The sequence below is a fragment of the Corvus kubaryi genome, unplaced genomic scaffold, assembly GCF_017639235.1.
Source record: "Corvus kubaryi isolate FWS band 111438036 unplaced genomic scaffold, C.kubaryi_AGA036_p1.0 37397, whole genome shotgun sequence".
In the NCBI taxonomy this organism is placed as follows: Eukaryota; Metazoa; Chordata; class Aves; order Passeriformes; family Corvidae; genus Corvus; species Corvus kubaryi.
The window spans coordinates 10,233,059-10,243,601 of NW_024581136.1; the positions used below are offsets into that span (position 1 = coordinate 10,233,059).

At 46.8% G+C, this 10,543-nt stretch overlaps 1 protein-coding gene across 1 annotated transcript; it reads left to right on the plus strand.

The window, feature by feature from the left end:
- The first annotated feature begins 302 nt into the window (after window positions 1-302).
- On the plus strand, window positions 303-9,751 carry UTS2B (urotensin 2B). The gene is made up of 5 exons (XM_042042499.1): window positions 303-646; window positions 2,843-2,944; window positions 5,918-5,955; window positions 7,287-7,380; window positions 9,107-9,751. Exons 1-5 carry the CDS (start codon window positions 523-525, stop codon window positions 9,130-9,132), a joined length of 384 nt encoding a protein of 127 aa, XP_041898433.1. The 5' UTR covers window positions 303-522; the 3' UTR covers window positions 9,133-9,751.
- Window positions 9,752-10,543: the final 792 nt, after the last annotated feature.

A 10,543-nucleotide genomic window follows, 5' to 3' on the forward strand; every position in this document is an offset into this window, starting at 1 on the left:
TCCCCCTCTGTTTCCCACCACTTCAGCACTCATTATATCTCACATTAATTAATATAGGCACTAGGAAGTGAGATGATAAATTACAAAACCCCATTAACCTGATTCTGTTCAAACTGGTAAAATATGGCAGCTTGTACATTAGACAAATCTTCCTTGCTAATGTGGGAGTCCTCATGCCTGAACTCTGTTAAAGCAGCAGCCCTGAAAAAGTATTTTTAATGTATATATGTACGGAATGTATATCAACATGCGTGAACAGTGCACGCCTGTGGGAACATCAGAATTCATTAGATCAGTCTGATATGAGATATATTGAACAGGTTCCATCTGACATATGTTACTGGGTTGTTCTGTCCACTCCCAACGGAGTGAATCATATTGACAGGTTGAATTATATCTCAAGAGATATTTTTCTCCCCTCCTCCAAAGGCCATTTGCAATCACGGCACATCCACTGCCTCTTAAAAGTGAGCTCATCTGGCACTGGTTGCATTGAAGTCCTCCACCGTGCCTGAAGGAAGGATGCTTTTGGGCGCTGGGAACGTGGAGAAGATGTGGTCAGCCCAGCTGTGTCTGGGAGTGCTAACCATCCTGACCATGGCTTTGTGTGTCCCATCTACACATGGAGACCCTTTTTTACTCCAAGGTAAGCTGGAATACAAGCTACATGACACAGGTAGGTGGTTATCTTTCTGCTTTGCTGCTTGCCATGGCCAATGCAATGCTCACTTCTCTGGGAGGGGAAACAAAACGAACCTCCAGCTATACTGAACAGTCTGTTAACATGGGTGCTAGCGAGAGGCTTATTCATATTATCATGAGCTAAAGCTGTCCTTCTGCTCTGCAGCTGGCTGTATGACATGTTCTGCTAATCATTGAAAATATCAGATCTGGTGAAATCTGGTAAGGGTAGCTTGTTCTCTCCCATAAAAAAATAAAAAAAACCCCCACCAAAATATCAGAGAGCAGCAATTCCGGTATGTACCATATGAGATTTGACAGCTCATAAATGTCAGTAGTACGGTGATGCTGAACTTTTTTTTCTTCACAGAACTTCTTTTCATATGTACTTAACCCATAATTTAAATTAATCTTAACTTGAATTTATACTGCAGGGAAATGTCAATCATTAGTGCTCTTTCTTAAACAGACTTGGCAGTGGAAAAAAAACCAGAGTCGCTAAATATAGGCTTGAAAATAACATTGCTTTTCAAATTATTTTTCCACTTATATCACCTATTTATTTTTGTAATTACAACCAAAGCATTCCCCAGGCCACTCTATGTAAATCCTGCTTCTGTTTAGCTTTTACTCGAGTGTTTATAGTGTTGGGGTTTTTTTTCCCTGTAGCAAATCCCCCAAAACACTAAAAGCAGTTATTTTAAAATTATAACTGTCCTTCATACTTAGGAATGAGGTTTATGGCACTCCATGCTAACTGCAGGTTGCTCTGCTTGCTCCCCCGGGTTTATTTCCAGAGATCACAACCGGGACCAGCGGCTTCAGCCGCAGTGCGAGGCAGGGTTGAGTCTGGCCAAATACTTGGAGCATCCCTTTGGCCAGCATCCCTCAGCTTCTGCAGATTTATGTGACGTTAGCTAATGGAGCTGATTCCCACACACTCTCGAGCATCCTTCAGGCTCGTCTGGTACAATGTTTTGTTTCATGTGTATCAAGAATAATTGCATTCATCCCCTCAGAGGGGCTGATGGCCATATGAGACTGCATTGAGCAGAAGTCCTAAAGATCCTGGAAGAAGAGGAAAAAAGCCTGTCTGTATAATTTCTTAGTATTTTCCATGGAATTCTGTAGGTACCTTCTAGGGATTTGTAGGGTCTGTCTGTGAGGCAGGGTTGTTCAGACCGAAGACTCTTCTGAATGGCCACTCTCCCTATAAAGTCTGGCTCCTGTTCTGTCATTCTCAAATATTAGTGCAACATTCTAGTCTCAGATGACTCTGGAAATTTGTAGAGCAGAGCTGGGAGGATCTCAGAGCCTTCAGAGCGCTGATTAGTCCCATCCCCTGCATCTGCTGTTTTCTGCTGAACCCTTGACCTTCACAACCATTCATTTGAGGGCATAGCCACAACCACTGAAGTAAAACCACTGAGAAAGTGCCCTAAAGGGGCCTCTTAGAGAGGTCCAAATTGCTTTAGGACAGCAGCTTGGGGAGGTTTTTCCTGGAAAAATTCTGCATGGTCTTGCTTTAAGTTCCTCCACACTTGAGCTCTGCTCAGGAAGAATCCTTCAGTACTGCTGGCAGTCAGACAGAGCAGCCCCAAGGCTGAGTGGGGATAAGAAAGGGCTGTGGGGCTGCAGGGCTTTTCAACTGTGGTACCCACACCTCAGCCCTCGTGAGGAGGGACTTCCCACCTCTGTCAGCCCTGAGAAGGTGCGAGGAGTGAGCGGGGGAACACCCGCAGGTTTGAGCAGAGAGGATGTTGTGGGCTCCTGTCTGGCTTTGCAGAGGCACCCACTCCACCCACCTTGCAGAAGAGCTCGGGACTGTGTAAATCAAGCTGATGTGCCCAGCTCTCTGCAGCCAGTCGTGCTGATGAGGCTGCAGTGGAACTGGCTGGCAGCCCAGGGTTGGCAGGGAGGGCTCCCCATCCCACACCCTTCCACTGTGTGGCCCTCACTCCTTGGACATTTTATTCTGTGCTCGCACATCTTCCTTTTCTCCAATCTCCTTCCACCCTGGTGAGTGCTGACAGGAGACATTTTTCTTTCACTTCCTAGCCTTCTTAATTTGATTAAGAGATTAATTGCATCAATTGATTAATTGATTCTTAATTTGATGAGACTGAGAAAGATGTGTTTTGATGTGTTTTATGTGCTGCAGAGAACCGAGTGCTTCCAGAGAGAGAAGACACAAATCACGAGGACACATTGCTGACTCTGCTTCTCAATAAGAAATTCGCATGGCGGAGGCCAGAAAATATTGGTAAGTGAAGGGGAGGGGAGATCTCTCCTTCTTGAATCCGTGTTTGCATGAATGCAAGGAACCTGCTGCTCAGGTTCTTCAGAAATACCAACTGCTCAGAAAGTGGAAGCAGCACCCGGTATGGTGCCTACATGTGATTAATGTCAGATGCTCTCCATCATGGGGCTTCTGGACCTGCTTTTGCAATGCAAAGTAAAGGTGCCAAAAACCACATACCCTAGATCCTCAGACACTCAACATTTTGCTGGGAACATGAGTGTGTACATAAGTAAAACCAAGAAAAGTTTCTGCTGAATCCCTGTGCCCCTGCTGCCCCTAAGATGTTGTGTGCATTGCCTGGGGCATGAACCAGCTTTGGGAGTCACCTCTCTACCCACACCCCACACAGCCCCCTGTGCTTTTGAGAGACAGCTCAGTGTCTTTGAGATGTGCTGAGCATCTTGTGAGCATTTGCAGGGAATTTCACCAAGATTTTCCAGAGAGAGTGGGAGTGAGATCCCTTGGGGTCAGGTGTAGTTTGGGACAAGGGCAGGGGCAGCTCCTGCCTGGGCCTAAGTCCAGCTGGAAGAGGTTGAGAAAACTGGCTTTTCCCACACAGCCACTAAAGATGGGCCAGGGGGAGGCTCTTCCTGTCTGTGCTCTGTGAACAGACACCAAATTTAAAAGCCACCCGCCTGTGGCCAAACTCAGACCCGCTGAAGAGAAATTTGGACTTTCCCTGACGTGAGGCACAGTGATCACAAGCACCAAATGGATTACAGGGGTCAGCTATTCCCACAGCCACTGCAGCCAGGGGAGGGTTTCAGCTGGGTGTGGTGGTCTCAGAGCAGGAAGATGCCCTTCCCTGTGAAAACAGCTGAGATGGGGCCCAGCAAAAATATTGTTATGAGAATCCATTTCTCAAACTCAGTGCTCTTCTTTCCCAGACCCTTGTTAATGCAGCAAGGCAGTGGTTAAACAAGCCTGGGACAAATAAATAAACTTAAATAAATCAAGCCCTTATACTAACAAAGGCATTCTTCTTGCAAAGGGGATGCATTCAAGAAATAACATTTTTATGATAAGTTTATGGATTATTGCACTTATTACTCCTAGAGGAAAGGCTGCATTTTATGCCAGACAATTGAATATAATGAATCTCTGAGCAGAGCACAGACAGAGGATTTACAGCAGGCAGTTTCTCAAGGCTTCACCCATAAATTAACTTCCTTCTCCCTGTCTGAGTTAATCCGTTCCAAATTTCAACCACTCTTCATTTTCTATTCAGAGCAGTCATTGGCCAAACCTACAGTTTGCAAAAAATCAAGCCAAAACAGGCACTTGAAACTCTGAAAGAGGTAAAAATGTTAATAATAAAAATAGTAATAATAATAATTCTTAAGTGACACTTTTGACTTATAGATATGTCAGTGTCTGTCTCTACGTTATGGGTATGTAAAGACATACTTAGGAGGAATCTACCTGAGGTCATTGCTGATAGTGCCAGGAGCAGAGCCCACACCACCTGACTCCATCCCCATCCCCATCCCCATCCCCATCCCCATCCCCATCCCCATCCCCACCCCCATCCCCATCTCATCTCTCAAATTGAATCCTCATGTAATGGATTTGATTAGGAATTGCTGCTTTTACTGTTGGATGAATGTCAGAAAATATTCAGGATTTTTCAACAGAACTGTCTCTTTCTTGAAGGAGAAGCCAAGAGGGCAGTCAGCTTTTTCTTGGCACCCTCCTGCTCAGTTTCAAATGTTCCAAAAAAAAAAGCTCAAGTCTGGCAATGCGTCTGTGTGCTGAAGTCTTATCTGAAATCTGAAATCAAGGGGAATTATGTCTTAAATCCCCCTGATGATCCAGACCAATGCCTGCTGCCACGTTAGGAACAGAGAAGAGAAGCAGCTCCAGGGCTGTTTTTTGGCTTGCTTGTGGCGCCCAGCAAAAACATTCTTTAGCTCTTTCCTGGCTCTTCTACTTATTTTAGTGCATTTTTTCCCAAACTAGCACTTAAAACCAGCTGATCACTCTCCACTCCTCTCCCAGGAGAACTACTGTAGCCAGTCACTCAGCTTTGACTGAGCTCATCTGTCTTATTAAAAAATTAACCGGGTTTGACATCAGTTTGAGGCTGGAATAAGGTACCTCAGTCCTCAAGAGCAATGAGACTGAAATTCCCCACCCTTGCAGCTTTCCCTATTGCTATTCCAGGCTCTTTTCAGTTCAGCTAGATGTTTTAGATCCTGTTCCTAGGCACCTAACTCTCCCCCCCTTCTGCATGGGATGGATATCTCAGACCAGTTCATTCATCCACCTGCATAGTTTTTTGACAGTAATACAGAACTGATTAGCCTTGAGATCTCTAAGTCTGATCTATGAGGCTGGGCCCCATGCTCACGACAGGTCCTCGTGCTCCCCTAACATTGAGAAGTGTGGAATCCGTGCACTTACTACTATGTGACTTTTCCTGGTGCTCCACTCTGCCAGCCTGGATCTTTGCTGACTTAAAAATCAGTAAGTTATGCTAGGCTAAATTTGTGTCTTCTGACTTCTGCCTGCATGGGTGATGTGAGGATAAACGCGTCTTAAAGGAAGCAGTGGGATGTCATATAAAAGCCAGTGGCAGAAAAGTCAGCATTAGAGATTTACAGTTAGCAGGATAAAAATTAAAAATCAGCAAAATACCTGAATTGGTATCACACAGTAAGTGACCTCATTGGGCCAATTCCCCTACGGCCTGGTGAGCAGTAAAGAAGCCTGCCTCATAATGGAGAATTAGCATAAAGTCCCACAGGATTCAGCAGAGAGAACCTGCTTTTCTGTCCATTTCTGCTGTCATTCATTTGAAGATCACTAACAGGAGTTAAATGATAACTAGGTCTTTGCTTGTCGACCCCTGGAGAGGGCAAATGAAGAAAGGGGTTTTAATTTGAGCTTCAGGAAGCAATGCAGATGCTGATGTTACTCTCTCCCCTCTTGCAGACTGGGAGCTGGCAAAGAAATTTGAAGAGCTTGAAGAGGTGAGGAGCAAATGCACAGACACAGATGCATGCTCTTGCATGAGTAGTTAAACAATTGTGTAAGCTGTCTTTATGCCCCATCCTTCCATCTTTGCATCCTGCTACCCTTCCCCCTGCTGCTATAATGTAAGCATGAATTGAGAGAAGAGCAGCGCAGAACCTGGGCTACACAGCTGCAAAGCTGGAAAAGGTAAAAAGAGGACAGGGCTATAGACTGGTGCAATAAAAGCCTCTGTCACCAGTAAAAGGCTAGTGAAAGCCAAGCCAGGAAAGAATTAAACACCAAAGGAAAGCTCCACAGGAGAAAAGGGAGTGGGAAGAGGAGGTCATGCTGCCTTCCTGGGCACTGTATGAGCTGGCTGCATTAGGTAAAGGTTTGAAGCTGGAGGGAAAGCCACTGCCCACCTAAACCAGAAATTTTTCTGGACTCTTTGCTAGTAAGAGTGGCCCTACTCAAGGTCAGAGCCCTGCTGGGCTGATAGAGCACACACATACAGATAGCATCCCCATCCTACACCTGCTGCCCAGGAATAGGAAAAGGTCTGCAGCAACCTTGGCATGGCTCCCACTGTGCCCCAAACCCTGCGAGCAGTGGAAGTGCTTTTTTCTCCCTCTCAGGCCAGGTCCAGCTGTTCCAGCTGTTTGCATGAATGCTGGAGGTCCTGCTGGGTTCCACATGGCACTTTTCACTTCAGACTGAAAAATCCCAGTGCATCATGCCAGAAGGCTGCCAGGTCCTACGCTAGCCCCTCGCTCCAGTGCTGAGGGACATTAAGCTCTGACTTTATGGGAGCAGCTTTGCCAGAGCAGAAGTCAGGATGATGGCTGTAGATGTTCCCAGTGTACAAGAAAAGAGTAGCTACAGATGAAGAAATGCAGTGGACTGTCCACATTATCACCAGGGGAAGGCAGCAAGAACTGTGAGGGAGAGAGAGGAGGGACAACCCAGGGCAATGGAGAAGGGATGCCCTCTGCTGCAGTGTCTGGATGCCTGAAGACCTCCTGTCCCAGCACTGTCTTGACTCTTAGTGCTGCAGTATCCTTCTACACAGCCTCCTCTCCACAGGGACTTACACCTGGGGTGGAGGGAAAGAGCAGGGAGTGCCCACACCACTGCCACCAAACCAGCAGCTTAATGAAGGAGGGAGTGAGGAGCTATGAGTACTCCAAAGGCAGATCCTCCAGGAATGGTCCTGCTCCAGGGAAGACCCTATCCTTCCCAGTGATGCTGTCAGCCAGTCTATGTAGCTCCTTTGTCCTGCACTTCCCAGCACTCTGTGGAGCTCCTCATGATGGGGCCTTTGCTTACTGCTGTGTTTCTGTTTAAACAGCTGGAGAAGTTGAAGGATCAGCTCTCAACTGAGGATGGGCCAGAGGTGGCCTATGCCTTGGAAAGCCTCTCAGCATCCCAGCCCAAAAAACGCGGTAGGTTTTGAATTTGAGCCTTGCAGCCATCCTGTCCACTCTCATTTCCAGGGCTTCCTTTGTGCAACAAAGACAGTCACAGTAAACATCCCCCAAACATGCTGAAAAACAGCTGGTTGGCAGCTTTTCGAGCAGTCCGGCCCTCTCTTATGGCTGGCTGGTTTAGCAGCTGGGGAGAAGGATTGTGTCCCCAACCCTGTCTTCTGTCGAGGCAGATACACCAGATCTGCAGTCCCAGGACCTCGTGGAGGCAGGCAGTGTCACATACTGCTTTTCACAGAGGAACGTGGGGTTATGTGAGCCATGAGTGCCTGCCCTGGAGTGGGGGAGTTCTGTATGAGCATGTCCCCACAGTGCACCCCTCACTTTGCTCTGGCCTCAAAGCAACTGCTGGAGGCATAATGAGGCATGTGGACTGCAGGCATTGCCCTCTGCCAAGGTCAGTGCCTCCTCACAGAGAAAAAAGGAGCACTTGTCTACTGCTGTAAAACAGCTACAAGAGATGTGGAAATCAACCAAGAATGCAGGGAACTCAGATCTGGTATGTCCCCCAGTTGGTCTCCAAGCTTTGTCCAGTCTGTATCCAGTGGCTCAGGAGCACATTGCAACAGTGCTCCTGTGAAGCTGCCCCTGACAAGCACATGGACAATGCTGCTCATGCTGGCTTTCAATGGATTCCTCCACAAAGCAGTAGCAGCTGTGAACCAGAAGTCACTGATGACAGATCTGGCCTAAAAACAAAAGACCTGGTTCTGCCCTTAGCCCACATGCTCTGTGCATGTGGAAGCTGACAACTGCCAGACAGCCAAGAGAAAATCCCTTTGTGCAAGGCTTGCTTAAGTGCTTAGGTGATCCTTAGGCAATATGCAATTTATAAGCACCCCTGGAGGCTGTCATTAATTTGGCTAATGTAATTCATGCCCCCACCAGTCTGGAAGGTTTAATGTAGATAAAACTACTTCCCTTTGCCAGGTTTAAATCAGATTCTGACTGAATCAGAAATGAAAGCAAGGAATCTTTGTCTTCATCTAAAGTCCTTCCAGTCTGGGAGGAGCTCATGTCTCGGCATGAGCGCTGCTGATTCAGTAGGAGTTTTCTTCCAAGATCCTCCTTTAAAAACCAGGTAGAAATCTCTTCTCATACTTGATAACAGGAAACTTACGTGGGATTCATGCTGGTTGAGATACAGCTACTTTTTCCAACACCAAAATATACATCCTTCCCTAATTTAGTCTTCTTAGAAGATTCTACAGAGTTGAGTGTTGTTTCAAGGGTGGTTGGTAGCAGAGTGGTAGTGACTGGATTTAAAAACAAGTAAGAACTAGATCCAATCCCTCCAAGCCAGTATTCTGCTCTTCCGGTCAGTCACAGGTGAAAACCCCTGCACACCCCTCTGAAGCAGCAAAACTGCTGACTAGTAGACAGGAAAGAAAAAGCTGGTTCCTGACACTGCTGAAGTAGAACGAAAGGAACCCTTTTAAATCAAGCAACATGAAAACAACTTTTAGACCCCATGTTTACACTATGAGCAGCTAAAAGAAATACCTTCTAAGAGTGTTGTATGAACTGAAAGCTGGTTATTGAGATGTGTCCTGAAAGCACAATGCTGGCTCCATGCCCCAGCTCTCTCAAGACATGGGTCTTCTGAAACCTTCTGCAGGGCTAGAGTGGGAAGCTGGAAAAAGTCCGTTGTATGCTGACATGTTTCTTTCATATCCCTTCACAGCCTGCTTTTGGAAATACTGCATCTGAAGGCTTGTCAGGACTGGAGGATGAAGATGAGCCCTTCCCCAAACTGCCTTGCTGGGTATTAACGTGTTAAAAGTTTATTCTGTTCTCTCATCGTGCTGCTAATTTGGATGCCATCCTCCATGACTGCACCACAGCCAAGTCTAACGGGGACTGTGACAGGAGCTGGCAGCCCACTGCCACTATCTCCTGTTCCTTCCTTCCAGGTTTAACCTACCATGGTCTTCTACTCAGAAGATGCTTCCCAACTTTCTGTGCTGTTCTGTGCGTGCCATTCAGGCTGCTGCCACTGTACACTCTCCCCCTTCTCACCAGGTCCCCTGAGACACCAAACACTAACTCAGCTTCCTTGGGCTTGGGGCTCTGCCCACACCTGCAGACGTTGCTCTCAGTGGTGTCTGGGTTTCCTGTCGCCTCCTGAGCAGGTCTGTGCTGCCCTGGTGGCCGCTGTTGGGACAGGAAGGCAGGCTGGGTGTGATGCGAAGGGCTCAGGGCTGCCTGCCTCAGCTTGCTGAGCCAGAGCTGCTCCTCGCTGTGTCCCAGAGTGTGCACAGGGGAGGGCAGCCAGAGAGCTCTGGATCCTTTGGATACCATTCCAATAAAGATTTTCTGTTGCACAGAAGCATGCGTTGTTTGGTTTCTCAGCCCCTGCAGGGGCCCGAAGCGCAGCACATTTCCCTTGATGTCGGCTCTTGTTACCTTAATGGTTCATGTGGAGTTCACAATGGAAAAAAGGCTCCCATTAAACACCTAGGGTTTTAATGTGCCTGAGAAACAGACCCTTCCTTTTGGCCAGGATCAGGAATGAGAGCTGGGTTTTTTTCATAGACATGTATGGGATACTGTCCTTATTAGACTGGACCAGACCCACTGGTTTCTACCTACTCATCCCAAAAAGATGTTTTGAGCAGAGATTTTTGGTTCATCTGGCTGGTCAATATAAGTGCTAGCTGGCCTTTTCTACTGCAGAATTATATCTGGCCCTGTTCAAAAGCAAAAGATCACAATCCAGCAGTGATTCCTACATATATTCCTCTCAAGTCACATTACCCACATTTATTTGCAAAAACAAAGGACCTCGTTCTTGAAAATGTAAATTCAAAATAAACCCTGATGTTAACTTTGAGGCTTCCAACAGCATAAATGAGAGCAGGATCTGGTAGCCACTGTGAATGCGTGGAATGATTTTGACTAGCATTGAACTTTCTCTCCAGCTCTGTTAAGCCATGTGTTTTAACTGTAGCTTGCATATTACATATTCTTCCAAACGTTACCTCTCCCAAAGCTGCAGTTGCCATCCTACTCATTGCCTTGGGCTCTGGCAAGAAGCACACGCTTACCACAGCAGTACCTTGCGTGTACTTCATTAACAGGAGACCTATTCATCCTGTTGCAGGCCAAAGCCAGCATCTAG